Source organism: Rhinolophus hipposideros, assembly GCF_964194185.1.
Source record: "Rhinolophus hipposideros genome assembly, chromosome: 5".
Classification (NCBI taxonomy): Eukaryota; Metazoa; Chordata; class Mammalia; order Chiroptera; family Rhinolophidae; genus Rhinolophus; species Rhinolophus hipposideros.
In genome coordinates, this window is record NC_138051.1 from 80,199,500 (window position 1) to 80,217,225 (window position 17,726).

Sequence of the window (17,726 nt, forward strand, 5' to 3'; positions counted from 1 at the left end):
AGGCCTTATATTTTTTGCTCCAATAGACTCATTAGAGCTGATTGGCTGGCTAGGTCTTATTTTCGGGGAAACAGGGTACTCAGAAGAGCCTAGCAGGGAGATTTGGACACAGGCCTCACAGATATAAGCTCCAAGGGGGGCACAAAACTCTTCAAGGCTCTGTCTCCCTCCCTCCCTCCCACCACTGCCCTGCCCCTCTTCCCAGAGGGCAGGCCTCTCTGACTTAAAGGCAGTGAAATCCGTGCTCTTGTCTGAAGGACTAAGAGGGCTAACCAAGTTCTTTTGCACATTGCCACCTAGGAGTCAAGGCCCAGTGGCATTTGCCCATTCTCTCCTTCGTACCGTGAATGTTTGTCAGGCAATTTCTTTGTACCAGGACAGGAGCCTGACAGTGAAAGTGGAAAGATGAGCAGCCTGGCACCGGCGCTCCCTGGGAGCTTGGCACACAGCATGGCAGCAGTTCATGCAGGCGCTACAGCAGGCGCTGTCAGAGGTGACCTCGCCACCCCTTCAGAGCTCTACCTCACCATTCAGAGCTCAGCCCCCAAATCTCCTCTTTTGCAGAGCCTCCCCGGTATCTCTCATTTGGGCCAAATTCCTGAGTTGTGTGTTCTCAGAACCCTCCATCTTGCCATAGCTCTTCTTAAGTCGTAACTTTGTGGTGACATGTGGTACTTGAAGTGTATCTTTCCCTCTTAACTGCGAGCTCCTGAAGGCAGGGATCAGTTTTGGTTTGAGCTCTCCATTCTGTCTGCAGTGCCTCGCACAGGGCCTGGCACTTAGTAGGTGCTCAATAAATATTTGTTGAATGAATGAAGGGGCAGAAGCATTCTTCTAGTGATTGTACCTCCGTGATTAGCCTCACAGGGGTCTTTCCTCCTTCCTTTCCAGAAGCCTAGCTCTTACCTCACCCTCCCTCTCTGCCACCTTCCAATTCAATTGTCTGTTAATTTCACCCCATTTACTTTCTACATCTTTCCTCCCCTTCTGTCTGCTTTCAGATCCCCCTCCCCCCTCAGTGCAGTCCCACACTTCCCTGCATACACACACTCTCATGGGCTGGCTGATTGGTATCTGTTAATTAATGTCGCCCAAGGCCTCTTTTGCTCAGAAGTCTGATAAGAGAAATTGGATGTCCATTTCTATCTATCTTTTATTACCTCCTGGCTCTCCCTGCCAACACAGGCAGCCACACACCATCTCCCACGCAGGGATCCCAACAACCCACACGGTCCTGACCCCTCTATGCCACAGCCTCTCCCCTGAGAAGGCCCATCAATCCAGGCTCGCCCCGCGTCGTCAGTGTAATTGCTCCGGCTCTTTTGTCGGTCACTCATGGATGCCAGCATCCAGGTGGTGATCCAATGCCCAGGTTGTGCACATCTGGCTAGGGAACCTCAGTGATTGGACTAAGAGGGTGGCCTGCCACATGAAAGGGACCCCTGCCCCAGGAGTGCCACCTACAGATGTATACTCATGCACTGGTTGGCAAACGGCAGGGATAGTAGAGACAGAGGACAGCAGATGAGGGTGAAATAGACTCCATGGAAACCCAGAGCAATGGGCCAGTGCAAAAGCTTGGGACCACCCCGGGCCTCCAGTCCAAAGGGGAGAAGAGACCCGTGCCAATAGAATGTTAACAACAGCAAGAACAACAGTAATAGTAGCAACAGCTACAACCATCACCACCATCGTGCTCAGGCTTGCCAAGCACTGACTGGGTGTGGCAGTGATGCTCAGCGCTTTCCATGCACCATCTTTTCCATCCTCACAGCACCCGACGCAGCCAGGCGGATTAGCTTCTAGCTCAGCAAATGAAGTGACAAGTCCTACATAAGCAAAATTACCCCTGGAAATCCCTGAATTTCAGCTGCCACGACAAATGGTACAAATGGCTTTATGGATACTTTTCCTTCTTTCAATAAATCTGGCTTGGTCAGTGTTGGAACCAATCATTGAATTTCTAGTTGAAGTTACTGCCTGTGTTTAGTGGCCAGCTGTTTGAAAATGAATTTCTTCCCTTCTTCCTTCCTTCCCTCCTTCTCTTTCTCTTTCTTATAAATCAAGATATTAATTGACTTTGCACAAGTTCAGCACATATAATGTAGTTCCAATATATTCTCATTTTGCAAAGACTTTTATCTCATCACTCATAATAATGGTAAGAGCTCTGTAACTATGTTGTATATTCTATAACTGTTGTCTCATTTAGACCTCACGGTGACTCTCTGAAGCAGGCACGTATTGTATCCATTTCACAGATGAGAAAGCTGAGGTTTGGAGAAGTTGCATGACTTTCCCGAAGTCAGCCTACAGCTAGTAATGGGGAGTCAGGACTCAAGCCCAGGCAATCTCCAGAACACACTGGACAAGACAGTGTCACAATTCTGGAGCCATCCCCACGCCAGCCTTCTTTTGCTCTGGAGTCAGCCTCGGTGCTACGAGGGAGGGGGAACTCCCATGATTCCAGGCTCAGAAAGAGGATAATAGAACTGCTGGGCCATCCTTAGGTGGAGCGTTATGGCCGAGGCAGCAGGGGTCTGACCCCTAGGAGGACAGGCTGCCTTGTGACAAAGTGCTTCCTGACCCTGAGTGCTTCTGAGATCTTTGCAGCCCCAGGCTGCGGTCACTGGAGGTCACTGGCTGGGAACAGCTGAGTCCTTTCCTGGTTGGGCCCCTGGGTCTCTGCACAGCTGAGACCACACCAAAAATGTCACTTTAAAACACCCAAACCAACTGGGTTTGAGCAGAGAGGAGGGCCTGGAAACTCCCCAGACTGGAGGGGACCCTGCGCTGCCACGTCCCAATTCCACCATGAATTCAATATCTCCTTAAATTGCAAATGCATTCAATGAATCAAAGAGCCTCTCCAGATGTATGAAAAATACCGAAGAAAAGCAATAATAATGGTAATAACAAGTGTCAACATTGACTGAGCTCTTGTTCTGTAAGTCTTTTCCAGGAATTCCATGTCTGACTCATTCACCAAGGGAAGGACAATGAGTCCCACAGGTACAGAGGGAGGGGCAGGATCTGGAGGTGCCTGGACCCCTGCGTCTTCCCTCCGTCCAGCCAGCCGCGGGGAGGCCCCCGCCCGCCCACCTGACCACGTGCTGCCCTCCTTGCCCCCTCTTCCTGCAGGCTTCTCCAACCTCTCCCTGGGGGACCAGATGAGCCTGCTGCAGAGCGCCTGGATGGAGATCCTAATCCTGGGCATTGTGTACCGCTCGCTGCCCTACGACGACAAGCTTGTGTATGCCGAGGACTACATCATGGATGAGGAGCACTCGCGCCTCGCGGGGCTGCTGGAGCTCTACCGGGCCATCCTGCAGCTGGTGCGCAGGTACAAGAAGCTCAAGGTGGAGAAGGAGGAGTTCGTCACGCTCAAAGCCCTGGCCCTGGCCAACGCAGGTAAGGGCAGCTGTGCGGCCCACGGGTTGCTGTCAGAGGCCCTCGCAGGCCTGGAAAGCACCGCTCTGCTGCAAGCGGCAGGGATGGCATGAAGATGCCCGAGCTCTTTGTTCCAAAAGCTGGTGCAAGGGGTGGCCTGGGGTTCAAAGGATGGTGACGAGGGCATTGGTGGAGGATTTCCTCAGCCCTTGATTTGCAGGACACTGTGCTGGGTCCTTGGCCTCCAAGCCAGCACCCTGGTTAAGGACACAGATGCTGGAGCCAGATTATTAAGTCAAATCCTGCTTCTGCCACTTGGGCAGGTCACTTCACTCTGTGCTTCATTTTCTCCATCAGTAAAATGGGAACAATAAGCAGTCCCTACCCCAGAAGATTGTGGAAGGGATTTGTCTGTATATAATTATGTTACGCTTAACACATATCTGGCTCATAGGGGCCCAACCTGTTAAATAAATTAGCTATGAACTTACTTCGTTCTTACAAACCCTACGAGCATTATATTAACCCCATTTTACAACAGATGTGGAAACGAAGCTTAGAAAGGTGAAGTAAATTGCCCCGGGTCACACCGAGCTAGGAGTCCAACCTGGGTCCTCCGAGTCCAGAATCAACCTGAGCTTATGCCCATTCCTTGAATCTCGCAATCAAATGCTCAGGCACAAGACAGAAAGACTTCCCAACTGAGTTATTTAGTCTGGTATTAAAAAAGAGGCCTCGCTCCATCTCTTTAGCTCCCACCGGCTTCTGCTAGACCTTAGGGGCTGGCTTAGGGGAATGCCTGTGAGGGAGCTTACATGTAATTTGTGTCCACATTGGGTGTCCACCCTACACAGGGTACCACGCCAGGTGCTGGGGGGGCACAAGGAAGAGCAAGACATGCCCCCTGTCCCAAAGAGAGAGTATGTCAGCCCACACACATGTAATTCTGCTGCAGGGTGGTTTGTGGTAGAGTTAACTGCTCAAGTCTGTGTCAGGTGGACCCAAGTTCAAATTCTAGCTCTGATGCTTGGTAGCAGTGTGACCTTGGACAAGTTGGTGGCCTTCTTTAGCTCTGTCCTTGTATGTAAAATGGGGATATCCCTGCACCTCCCCTAAGTACTTTTGTAGGAAATGATCAACTGAAGATAAAGTACTTAGCCCAGTACTTACCATTATTATTTATATTAGAGGAAACAAAGTATCAGCATGCAGAAAAGGGAGAGCTGGGTCCCAGACGGAGAGAATACAAATAGGGCAACCAAATGGTTTGCTTGATACTGTCCCACTTTTCCGGAAAGCCCCACATCCCAGGAAACCTCAGTGCTTGGCCAACTGCGTCAGTTGGTTCCCCTAACGAATGGCTTCATAGAGAAGACAGGGGACGCTGCTGATGGCCTGGCAGACCTCCTTTCCTGGGTCTGCTGAGCTTGACTGCTAACAGCTCACAGCTGCCCCCTTCACAGAGACTCCCCTTCACCTGCTTTGCCAGGACGGTTACCTATACCACCCACCACCCACCCTCTGGCACCCTCAGCCAGTGGGGGACCCATCCAGGGAACAAAGGGCTGGACTCCTGGCAAGGTGGGATCAGGCGGAAGCTGAGGCCACGTCCTTACCTTGTAGGCTCCACCCTGTCCTGTCCCCCTCCTGTACTTTGTCCTAAAAGCACGCCCTCCGTACAACCCATGCACCCAAACCCATCTCAGTCTCTGCTTCTGGGGAACCCGACCTAATACAGAGAGGAAAGCATGTTTGTTTGTTTTTTAGTTCAAATTCCTTTTATTAAGAAACTAAGAATTAAAATTTTCCATGCTTCTGTAGAGACCGTTTATACCTTAACATTCCAGAACTGTAATGTACATTTTGTTGGAGAATGCTAATGCTGTTGGGGTCTTTTAGTGCAGCTTGAGATTGACAGAATAATGAAGTGGATGGTATACAGAGTTCCATCTACCATCCCACCCCCTGTATACAGTTTCCCTATTATTAACATCTTGCATTAATGTGGTAACTTGTTATAGTTAATGATACATTTTTATTACCCGTAGTTGCCATCAGGGTTTACTCTTGGTGTTACATGGTTCCATAGGTTCTGACAGACCTCCATCAATACACATCACACAGAGTAGTTTCATCACCCTCACAGTCCCCTGTGCTCGCCTTTTCAGAGGGCAGCATGTTTAGCAGCCTTGCACAGAGGCTGGGAGTTTGGATGGGCACGGGCGGAGAGGGGACACAGTGAAAGCAAAGGACACAGAGTGACCACAGCAAGACACAGGAAGGCTGCCAGGCCTTGGAAAGCACGTCCTCGATTTTGGACCCTACTGATCATGTCACACCAGACTTAGAGCTCAAGCTTACCCAGGCTGGGAGGGGAGAGTGAAGAGGTGGGAGGCCACTCAACGGTCGCCTCCATCCTGCCCCTCAACACCGTGCTGCAAGGGCTCTCAGAAGGCTCTTTAGCCCAGCTCACTGCTCTTGCCTTGAGCTCAACACATACAGACACATGCAGGCAGCATGCCCACACGCCGATATTCACACATGCATACACACAAATACACACACACCCATGAGCCCATCAGGAGCTTCAGCCAGCATCAGACTTTGCCTAAATACACAGTTTGTCATGTGAGATGAAGTTCCAGGAACCTGGGCTTCTTGCCCCAGTGACATCTACCACGCCATCCTGCAGCTTATGTGCAGTTACAAGAAACGCAGGGTGGAGAGAAGGATTTGGTGACACTCAGGACCCTGCCTGCATAACAGAGCAATCAACAAATAGAGCAGGCAGGAAGGAAAGAACGGCCGATTTGGGGATTCGACTAGAAAAGCAGTCTGAGGTCAGACCTCGGGCTGTGAAGGGATTGGGTTGCAATTGGTCAGTCAGTATAGGGAGCCCGGCAAGGTGGCGGGGAGTGACCTGTCCCCAGCTGCAAGGCAGGAAAGGAACCCAGGCAGACAAAGTGTGTTAGCTAGAGGAGAGACAGCGGTCAGGAGATCACTGCAGTGGTCCTGGTGGCAGCCCCAAGGGCCACTGTGTGTGCCACTGCTGAGGTTGTGTGGACCAGAAAGGGGCCCGACGCTGGGCAGAATAGTGAAGCACATCAGGGACAGGCTGTAGCCCCAAACCATGGCGCCTCAAGAGCCTGCTGGCCGTCTTTCTCCCCGCTTCCTGGCCCTCTCCAAGGCTCCCTGACAGCAGAAAAAATCATAGACATTGATTTTGTAATTAACAGTTTATCAATGCCATCGATATAGACGCGCTGATGGATTGCAAAGAAATTAATCTTGCAATGTTATTTCATTTCATTTTTGGTCGAAGGCAGCTGCCAATTTTGGCCTCCTTGGGGAGGGTGGGGGGATGGGGAGAGGAAGCTGGCAGGAGGCAGGGAGTCTGGATGGCTAGGTCCCAGCCTTGCAGGGACCAGCACATCTTAAGTGCATTCTCTGTAGACAGCTGGGAGACGGGGAATGAAGCAACCCTCCTCACCAACTGGCAGAGAAGGAGTCCTCATTGCCTTGGTAACAAGGAGCAGAAAAATGTGGAGGCATCTTGGGTATGGATGGGGCCAATAACGCGCCAGCCCTGCAAGGGCACTCACCCTGGCCTAAGTCCTCACAATAATGTTAATAATAACACTTAGGTGCTTACTAAGTGCCTGGTAATATGCTGTTTCATTTAACCCCTCACCACCACCCGATGAGGTATGGACTCTTCTTTGCTCCATTTTATAGACAAGGAAACGATCTTAGAGAGCCTAAGGAACTTTGCCAAAGTCACACAGCATTTAAGACTCCAGAGTCTTATCTACCTCATTCTACTGCTGTCTTCCCAAAAGAAAGAGGCAGGACCCTTGAAGACACAGGCTGATTGGGGACCCAGAGGGTCAGGGGGTGGTCACTGGAGTCAGCCTGTTGGTGCAGCTGCCCTTGGCAGTCTGGCATCTAAACCAACGCAACACGCAAAAGAATCATCGGGCTCTTTTGAGGAACTCCGATAGCTTGCCCAGTCTTCCTTGGAGACCTACCCAGAGCGTCACCCTCCCACGGTTGGCAGGCATTGTGCACTGCAATTCAGGGTAATGGTCCAGGATCTTTAGGGAATGGCGGAAAAAGGCTGATTATTTTCCCTGAGACCAGGGAATGGGTTCCAGGAAATTCTCATTGCTTCAGCTCAGACCCAACTGTAACCCAGCTGTCAGCGGGCACCTCCCTGCCTTGCCAGGATTTAGGGAAATTTCATTTGAACCCCCAATTCATGGCATGAATTCAAAACCCTCCCCAGAATTTCAGATTGCAAGGGCCCCTCCCACCAGCTTCCTCCATCACCGTTCCCCATGCGTCCAGCCATGCTATCTCAGTGCCCCCTTTTCCCCCCCACCACAGGGCACCCAGACACAGAGCTCAGCCCTTTATCTGTGTCTGTATTCTGTAACCAGCATTTTGTAAGGTGTTGATTGCACTGAAGACTTGAGCTGGTACCTAGCAGCTGCAGCCACAATATTAGTAGTAATGATGATGATGATGATGATGATGGTGGTGGTGACGGTGGTGAGGGTGGTGACAGTGGTGGTGACGACGGTGGTGATGGTGGTGATGGTGGTGGTGACGGTGGTGATGGTGGTGACAGTGGTGGTGACGGTGGTGATGGTGGTGGTGATGGTGGTGACGGTGGTGATGGTGGTGGTGATGGTGGTGACGGTGGTGATGGTGGTGGTGAGGGTGGTGACTGTGGTGACAGTGGTGGTGACGGTGGTGACGGTGGTGGTGACGGTGGTGACGGTGGTGGTGATGGTGGTGACGGTGGTGACGGTAGTGATGGTGGTGGTGACGGTGGTGACGGTGGTAGTGACGATGGTGACGGTGGTGGTGACGGTGGTGGTGATGGTGGTGATGGTGGTGACGGTGGTGATGGTGGTGGTGACGATGGTGACGGTGGTGATGGTGGTGGTGACGGTGGTGACGGTGCTAATGATTGGTGGTGATGGTCATGATGACAACAATGATGGTGGTGGTAATGATACCACCAGCTGGGTACTTTGTACTGTTTTAAGCCCTTGACTTGTATTAACCTCTTGAGGTAAGTAGGACTATTATCTCATTTCACAAATGAGGAAAATGAGTCACAGAGAAGTGAAATAACTGGCCTAAAGCCACACAGCTAGCAATTGAGGGATGCAGGATTCTACTTCCATCAGTCTGGCTCCAGAGTCCACTGACACTTGCAGTGCAATGACAGATATGCTCACGTTCAAGCCCCTCAGGGTCTCTGCTTCCATCACTTGGTGGTTTCTCAAGAAACATCCTCCATAGACAGAAATCTCTCCCTGGGTCCAAGCCCCAGCTCTGTCCTTGGTCTCTGAGACCTCAGACTGGCAGCTTAACCTCTCTGAGCCTTGGTTTCCCTCTCTCTGCAATGAGGGCTCTGTGGCGGCCCCCACCCCTCAGGGCGGCGCTCTCCACTGAGGCCCCCTGACGTTCACCCTTGTGCCCACAGATTCCATGTACATCGAGGATCTGGAGGCCGTCCAGAAGCTGCAGGACCTGCTGCATGAGGCGCTGCAGGACTACGAGCTGAGCCAGCGCCACGAAGAGCCGCGGAGGACGGGCAAGCTGCTGCTGACGCTGCCCCTGCTCCGGCAGACGGCCGCCAAGGCGGTGCAGCACTTCTACAGCGTCAAACTGCAGGGCAAGGTGCCCATGCACAAACTCTTCCTGGAGATGCTGGAGGCCAAGGTCTGATGGCCCGGCACACACACTGACTCCCGCCTGTGGATGGACAAACGGACGGCCCGATGCAGAGACCTCCACAGCCACTAGCCTCGACCTTCAAGCCCTGTGTCATGGCCATGAGCAGTCCCAGAGGAAGAGGCTTCTTGCCTCCCGGCTGTGTGCAGAGTCCTGGGTGCCGTGGGGCGGGGGAACAGGGATGGGAGGGCAGGGTGTGGGGCTCATCTGTAAGTGGCTTTTTCTTTGGTATGTTTTTCCTTCTCCATGGGCAGTGCTGAGGCCTGGGCCAGGGCTGACTCCCCTGAGACTGGAGACCACCGAGGAAGGGCCCCCTTTCCCCACCAAACCACCAAGAGGCAGCTCGCACATTTCCTGGCCCCACCCCCAACCCGTGCTCCCCAACCCCTGGCTCGGGTTGGCAGTGCTAGCCCTCAGGACACACTGAGGCTGTGTACCACCCAGAGGTGTTCCTTTCCCAGAGGGCCAGTACTTTCTTCCAGAGGCCCCGCCTACTCTGAGGTTCTCTGGGGCCCCTCAAGAGGCCCCACCCCTTCCACAGGCCAGAGGGCTCCCTCCGTCCATCCTTCCTGTCAGCAGGGCATACACCCAGCTCCCAGCAGGGACTCAGCATCAGGAGAGTAGCATTTTCCTGGGCACCCCAGCCCTAGGTGCCCTCCCACCGACCTGTTCTCATCCTCCTCTCCTCCCCCAGGAGTTCTCCCTGCTACTTTCTGCCCCTACCTCAGAGCTCACTGAGAAATGCTTCAGCCAGCCAAAATGACTGCAGGGCCCATAGCTGGAATAGTGCTGGCTCAGAAAGAGCTCCTCAGACCCCACTGCCTCCTTGCTTTGCCCCCTATCTCTGTCAACCTTCAAGGTAGGTCCAGAGCAGGTGGTCCTTGGGAAGTGGGTGATGTCCTGTGGCCTAGCCCCCTCTGAGGGCACCCTGGGCACTCTAATTCTAGACTGGCAGTCCTGGGAGGGTGGAGGCAGAATGGGGAGAGGCCCAAACCAACCTTTGCTGAGCACAGAAAGGCCCAGAAGTAGAGATAAGCAGGTGGGGGAACCCTGAAGACAGGGAGCTCAGGAGAGGTCACCAGCCTCCCTGCTCCTTCCTGGTTGCCAAAGCAGGGGACACCAGCACACCCCCTCCCTGCAGTGTCAAGGGCTGGGTGAATCAGTGCCACGGGAGGGGTGTTCCTGCCACCCTTTGACTAAGGAGGTGTGGCGTACTCCTTGGGTGCACTGAGGGGCCCCAGCTTTCTGGTGGAACCACCCCAGTCCTCCTCGCTGCTGTGTGGGGTGACCAACCGCCCCAGTTTGCCCAGGACGTTCCTGGTTTCAGCACTGAAAGTCCTGTGTCCTAGGAAACCCCTCAGTCTGGGAAAATGGAGAAAGTTGGTCCCCTGATTTCTGTGAGTGGCTGTGAAAGCCAGTTATAGCCCATCTGAGGGTTGGGGTGCAGCCCTGAACACCCTGTCTGGTGCACACAGGCTGCTGAGGGCCACTGAGTGGATCTCCGAGGAAGGAAGGGTACGAAGCTTGATGGGAGATGTCCTCCCAAGCAGCTGCCTTCTAAAGCAGGCATCAGAGTCAATTTCACCTGGGACTTTTTTCTGGAGAATCCACACTCATTCTAACCCAATCTCCCGTCACCTGGAGAGGCAGGTGGATCCCACCCTCTCCTCATTAGGACACGAGGAGGCCAGATATCCTTTTCCACAGCCTCATGGTTTTTCTAAAGGAAGCAGCTGTTGCTGGTTCCGCTTTCCTGTCTCTCCACTCCCAGACACCACTCCTCCAGGCTCGAGGGCTGCTAAAACCCAGCAGCTGCGGAGTGGCTGGCTGATGTCCTCACGTACGAAATGCCAGGGTTCTAAGAGACGTCACAGACCAGTGACATGTGCTCCCCTCCCCACCTCTCTGGCTGTGGGGAATCCAAGGCCACAGTCACTTGACAGTTAGCATTGGAATTACAATTCAGGATCCTCCATCCCCGATGTCCTGATCTGGGGGGACACGTAGGCACCTCAGTATCAAAGAACCAGGGCCAAAGCCCAAGTCTAACTTAACCATCAGGGGCTGTGTCCTGAGGTCTGAACTGGAGAGACCTCCCAGCAAGAGAACTTGGGGTCTGCTTCCTGGGGGCCTGCTCTAGCCTCTCACTGTGCTGTGTGCTTGGGAGGTGGGACAGAGGCTGGCATCTCGTCACCTGGGCCCCCCGTTCTATGTAGTGCCACTTCCTGCTCAAGCACGAGGCCCCGGGCTATCAGGCACGGCTTGTGCACAACTGGTGCCGGCACCCATCTTTTCTAGGAAAAGCATCTGGTTAACCGGACAACACCTGGTTTGGGACGGGTGGGTGTTCTCTATACAAGGCAGCCTTGTCTCACTGGGCCGAGTGCTTCTGCAATGTCCTGGCATTAGAGCGCCTGTCTAGCAGAGAGGGAGGGGGCAGTGGTCCTGATGGCTTGGTGACAGGGAGGTGGACACCGCTGCTGCTTTCACACTTAACTCTGAGAGCGACAGGAAATGTGTCAGTCACCGGGGGAACTCCTTTCAATGGGAGACCCTAGTGTGTGTACTTGTCGGGTCCGTTGACCTTCTCAGGACAAGTTTAGGGGCCAACTTCTTAGCTGGAAGTCTCGCCAGCTTGGGGACTTTCCTGGGAAGAGGGTGGCACTGGCTTAGTGGGGGATGGTGAAGTGAGGAGAATTTAGGACACCCTGCCCCCCAAACAGGACACAACTCAAGTTTACCCCCAAATCTGCTGTTCCTGGAAAATCTGTAAAGAGGAAATAGCCCTTCTCAGTTGTATTCTCATGGTACAGGTCATTGAAATGAACCAAGAAATAAAATGTAAAAATCCAACCATGGAGAAGGTGGTATTGGCTGGGTTTTGTTTGGTCCCCGTGTCCCCACTTTCTGAAGCTTCCATCCTGCTTTTGTCACACATGAACCTTGACAGTGGCTTCTGGTTCTTACATATAGGAAACCAGTTATTTCCTAGGGCACAATTTAAGAACCAAATAGGAAGCTCACAAAACCAGAGTGGGGTGTGGGTTGGGAGGCCTGAGAAGGCTTTAGAGGAGCCAGAATCTGCATGCTCCCTTGTCAGCAGCCACCCTTCCTGCCAGGCTCCCCCATCCCCCTGTGCAGATGGGAGAAGGGGTGTTGGGGGAAGGTGGCTGGGGAAGTGACAAACTTGTAACAAGACAGAAGGGCCCTTACCCACAGAAGAGCACCAAAGAAAAGCACTATGGAAAGATTGTTTTATTTTCTAATAATAATGTGGCTGGAACGGCTTCTTAAGATGTATATATTTTTTAAAATGGCAGTCCTCATTGCATCACCCACCTGTACATATTTCCGCCTCTGTATGTGTTCTCCCAAAGACAAATCCCCCCCCCCCATGTAAATTAAACACCCTAGGATTCTCCCGTCCTGGTCCCATGTATTTGGAATCTAATAAATAAGGAACAGCCTATTGGAGAGTTTCTTCACACATGACGAGCTGCTTTCAGGCTGGCTGGCTGCTGGACAGCACTGCCCTTAGGTCTCAGGCTGATGCTTGGAGAGGCCGTCAGGAAAACCAGCTCAGCCTCAGAGTTCTCTGGGCATTCAAATGGGCATTAAAGTGCGTTCAGCGGCAACACAGAAATGCAGCTTGAGAAGTATGATACAGTTCCGAGGAACCCTTGTGCTGTTTTTTATACTTCTGATATTAATAACTCTTATTTTCATTGATGTCAGAGAAGTGGAATCGGATGTATGTGAACTAAGGACTTCTTGCCATAGGACACTGAAATGCAGGTTGTCTTTTGTTGCAAGTAAACAACACCCCGGTTATACTGCCTTACTGGATTTGTTGCCTGGGATAGATGTGAAATCCAGACGTGGCACGGACATCAGGCAGGGTTTGATCCAGAGGCTCACAAAGGCAACAGGGCTAAGGCTCTACTCTGATTCTCTCAGTTGTGCCCTCTTCTGCCTGTTTGCTTTGTCCTCAAACTAGATTCTTTCACGGCAGCAAGCAGGCTGCCACCTTTTTGTTTCACCTCGCAGGGAGAGAGTGGAAATCTCTTCCTACGAGCATGGAAAATACCTGAGCTTCATTCTGAATCCCAGTGGTTTTGTGTCTATCCCTTCACGAATCACTGCGACCAGCTTGGAGAAGGGACCAGCGCCACTCAACAGTCTAGCTGCTACACAAAAAGGGTTAGGTTGGAAGGCTAGGAGACAACCGGCCAACCCCAATGCCCATAAAATCAACTCACCTGGAGGGCTCAAGGCCAGGTCAACTTTTCATGAGCGGTTTGTACGTTTCCTGAAGCTCTTGGAAGATAGGCTCCACATGGCAGACTACATATTCTCTACTAAATTGCCTTTGAAATTGACTTTGAACTTAATACCTAGCAAGTCTCGTGAATGGACTGTATTAAGTACTTGTGGGAATGAAAATATCCAGCTCATGGATCGTTTTAGGTAATTCCCCAATTCACCTTCACTAAACCTGGTTTTGGCCCCAGCAAATAGAAGCGTAGGGATGGCATTGAATGTCCAGGCGGGGGACGCCCAGAAGGCAGCAGGCCAGAGGGTCAGTTAAATAAGGAACGGGAATGCGCTTCCCTCCGTAACAGACATTGGCAGCGACCATCCTCACCGGCTGTGAGCTCTCCCATTCCGGCTCTCTAGCTGGCCTCGAAGGCAGTGAAGTAAAATGCATCTTAGAAACACAGTTTTGGGAGCAGAAGGGGCTTAGCAATCACCTTTTTGTGTCATTATTGAATAGAGAAAGGAGCCTAACCTATAAGCTCACCCTTGATTCTCAAAAACAGTGTGGGGTGTTGCACTGGGACGTGCACAGCTGCTTGACCTGATTTAGACTAGTAATTCTCCAATGGGAGTGGTGTGGCCCCAAGGGCGCATTTGGTACTGTCTGGCATATGTTTTGTTGTCACACTGGCAGTGCTACTAGCATATAATAGGCAGAAGGCAGGGAAGCTGTGAGACATCCCACAGTGCATAGGACAGTCCCTACAACAAAGGACCAAAAATGTCAACAGTGCTGAGGGTGAGAAAGCCTGATTTACACATACTCTGGGCGTTAGCAAGAAAAAAAACACTCAGAGTTCCAGGGAACCACACTTAGGGGTGTCAACTCATAATACCGAGCTCTTCCCACTCCCAGGTGCCACCTCTACCTCTTCTGGTGTCGTGTGGGGCGGCCTGCGTGGTCTCAGCTCCTGCTCCCCACATAAGAATGCAGGACATGGTGAAGCCAAAAACGAACACCCACAGAGCCATAAGTAGGGGAGTCATATCACTATATTCTCACCGGCGGCATCTGCCTCTCTGCAATCCGCTCTTGCTAGCCCCCATTTTCTTTTCTGCTAGCATAGCCACAGCCGTTATATTAGTGGCCAATGGTTTTCTGAGCACAGCCAGGGTTTCTCAGGGCACCACCAGTACTTCTGGACACAGCCAGACTTCCTGGACACAGCCAGAGTTTCTCAGGGCACTGCCACTCTCTCTGGACACAGCCAGACTTCCTGGACTCAGCCAGGGCTCTCAGGGCACTGCCACTCTCTCTGGACACAGCCAGACTTCCTGGACACAGCCAGGGCCTCTCAGGGCACTGCCACTCTCTCTCTGGGCTTCTCGGGGTACCGTGCTGGAACAACAGTGGCTCACATCAAGGTGCTTACATATTCTCAATGGTGGCCAGTCAAGACACAAAAGCAAACATCCGCCAGTCCCACTACATGGTGGTATGTTCCCAAACAAACAGTCAAGCATCCGTTAAATCAGGGATAGAAGGCAATTCCTCATAGTCCATAGTCATTCGCCAGGGCTGTCCTGAGGGTGAGGGATGACCTTGACCTCACCCTCATCTCCCAAGGAGGACTCAGCAAGCGTTTCCTCCTGGGACAAGTCCCGCATCCAGGCTGTGTCAGCAAGCAGTTCCCAGCCCACAGGGCGGCAACAACCTTCGCTTTCTCCGGCCTCTGCTGGTTGGGGAACCATCCACGTCTTCCTACCCCTCCACGGGGATCAAGCTCTCCGGCAGCTGCTCCTCCTGGTCCTCCTCAGACTGAGCTTTCATACGCACAAACTGCTCCACTGCCCTTCGGAAAGCTTTGGCCAGCACCGTATCCTGCTGACTACGCCATGTGTCGCGCGGCGGACCCTGCTCGCTGCGCCATTTGTCGTGCAGGGTCTCAGCTCCCACTCCCCGCCCAAGAACGCAGGACATGGTAAGGCCAAACAGGAACACCCACGGAGCCATAGATAGGGGAGTCAAACCAATATATTCTCGCTGGCGGCTGGGCTGCAGACACAGGAAGCAGGATCTACATAATCTGCCTAATCTGCGCTTGCCAGCCACCATCTTCTTGCTAGCCCCCATTCCTTCCTGCTAGCGTAGCCACAGCCGTTATATTAGTGGCCAATGGCCTACGGGTTACAGCTGACGGCCAACTAGCCACAGCTACTGGCATCTGATCACAGTTGATGGCCATTTACTACCCGAGCCAGCACCTTTCTATGTGAGGCCGAGAGCCTGGAAACTGTTTTTTGGGTCCTTTGTCCCCACACCTGGTCTAGCTGTGACCCTGACACCTCATCCAGGGCAAACACCCCATTCTCTGCATGCTTGGTTCCTATTCAGACTCAACCTTGCCATAGAGGAGAAAGCGCTCAGGCCTGCGCCCCCTTCGGTCAGGCCAAGACCTGGTCTCCTTTCACATGTAAACTTTTGGTTGGAGGAAGGAAGAGAGCACCGGTGGCTTCCTGTCTGGAGGAATTAGGGACACCTCTGCAGACCTATGTGCTCCTCGTTTAAGGGAGCTAAGAGCAAAGGTGACTCAAATGATTGTCCCTACGTTTCTGCTCTGTGGGTTTTCTCTTATTACTTCCCTCCCTAGCCTGGGATAAGCAAGGGAATCTGGGTTTAGCCCTTCAAACCCCAGTGTCTGATGGTTAGAAACCTGACTTCTTTTGTGTAGGATGTGGGGGAGGGGTGGTAGGTTGAGTCTTTAGAGACCCTTTTTCCTACTTACTTTTCCAGAAAATTGGTCTCACTTCTGCAGACAGTCTGCTCTTGCCAGCCCGAATGCGCAGCCCATCTGTGCAAAGGTCCCTTTGGCAGCTGTCACAAGGCAAAGCTTAGGACACTGAGGCTCTCACTTGGGTCCTGAAGAGTCTCTCCCACTTCCCTTGTGGAGAAGAGGGAAAACCAGAGTCTCCTGTCGCCCCTCCTACAGACTGTCATGACAACCCCCCCCCATGATCAAGCTTGCCTCAAGGCTAAGACAGGGGCTCAAATAAACCAGGGGGGTCAGCCAGGCTCCTCAGCTGGCCCAGGAAGACTCAAGAATGACCCACGGGCTACATGACTACTTTCACCCCGGGCCCATTCTCAAGGCCCCTCATTAAATGCACGTCCTGGATAAAGCCCCAATGCCACATTCAGTGCCCAGCCAGTCACTTCCAAAGAAACAACAAAAGTCCCGCAAACCACAAAAGAAATAAAAGTGACCCAAGACTTTACCCCTTAGCATTGTCAATATTGCCAGGGGCATGTTAATTTATGAATGCATAGCAAAACTTCATCAGAAACCTCTTTCTTCATCATCCCTCTTTTTCACACAGCAGCTGCTCCTAAAAACTTTCCCTGGGCATCTCGTATCACCCCCATCTCTCCCTAATGCAGCCTCCTTGGGCGCCCTTTCCCAGTCTTATTCTCCTGGATTCAACCCTTTGTTATCTCATCAGCTCAGCCTCTCAGCTTCTTTCTACTTTTCTGCACAAGCTAAAGAGCCAGAGCTGGTCCAGTAGCAAAATCTCTTCTTTAGCAGAGGGAGTGGGGCGGGGCAGTGGAAGAAACCTCACCAACACATATGTTTTATTTGGCTTCTGTTGTAAATTCACTTTACCCCCAAAGAACAGATACCACCTGGAATCCCAGAGAGCTGCCCCTTACCTGGCCTGAGGCTTTGCCATGCCAAGGGATTGTAGTTCCACAGAACCAGGACGTGCCTTTCTGGGGACGTACCTCCAGGTCAAAGGCTGGCAGTTGTTTTAAGTCTTATTTCAGAAAACACCCGGAAAAGCAAATCTTTTCTGATCCAGCATGAGGCGAGATTTGGGGGTGTGCTGGGGGCTCCTGATTTAGCAGAGAAGATAGATAGCAAACTAGTGGTTTATGGGGGTATCTTAAACAGGAGACTTTCAGCAACAAATGAGAGTGTGTAACACTCTGGCCTTGAAATAGGAAAGGGGTGTGCAAGGAAACCACCCTGAAGCAGATGGAGGCGGAGACCTGTAGGAGTGGAGGAAGCCAGGGGAGGCGGGGGGGGGAGGGTGTTTCAGGAAGAGAGAGAGCTGTTGGGGAAGAGAGAAGAGACAGAGAGGAAGGCTGATGTGCTCTAGGCTTGCTAAAGAAGCTGGAAGATCATTATTGGTTGGTTGGTGGCAGAGGGGAAGAAGAGAAGAGCCTGAAAGTCAGAGGGGCCAGATGGCACAGGGCTTGGTCAGCCTTGTTGAGGACGCTTACCGAGTTTTAAGCAGGAGAGGGACATGGTTGGGCCGCCTCTCCCACCTAG

General features: G+C 52.3%; 1 protein-coding gene across 2 annotated transcripts in view; it reads left to right on the forward strand.

Annotated features, from left to right (window-relative positions):
• Positions 1-11,997, forward strand: part of ESRRB (estrogen related receptor beta) — a 169,027-nt gene extending 157,030 nt beyond the window's left edge. For both annotated transcript variants that reach the window (XM_081047974.1, XM_081047973.1), the window contains exons 6-7: positions 3,142-3,411; positions 8,888-11,997. In XM_081047974.1, coding sequence (XP_080904100.1) covers positions 3,142-3,411; positions 8,888-9,132 — 515 coding nt within the window. In that variant the 3' untranslated portion in view covers positions 9,133-11,997. The remainder of the gene's footprint in view (positions 1-3,141; positions 3,412-8,887) is intronic.
• The last annotated feature ends 5,729 nt before the right edge of the window (positions 11,998-17,726 follow it).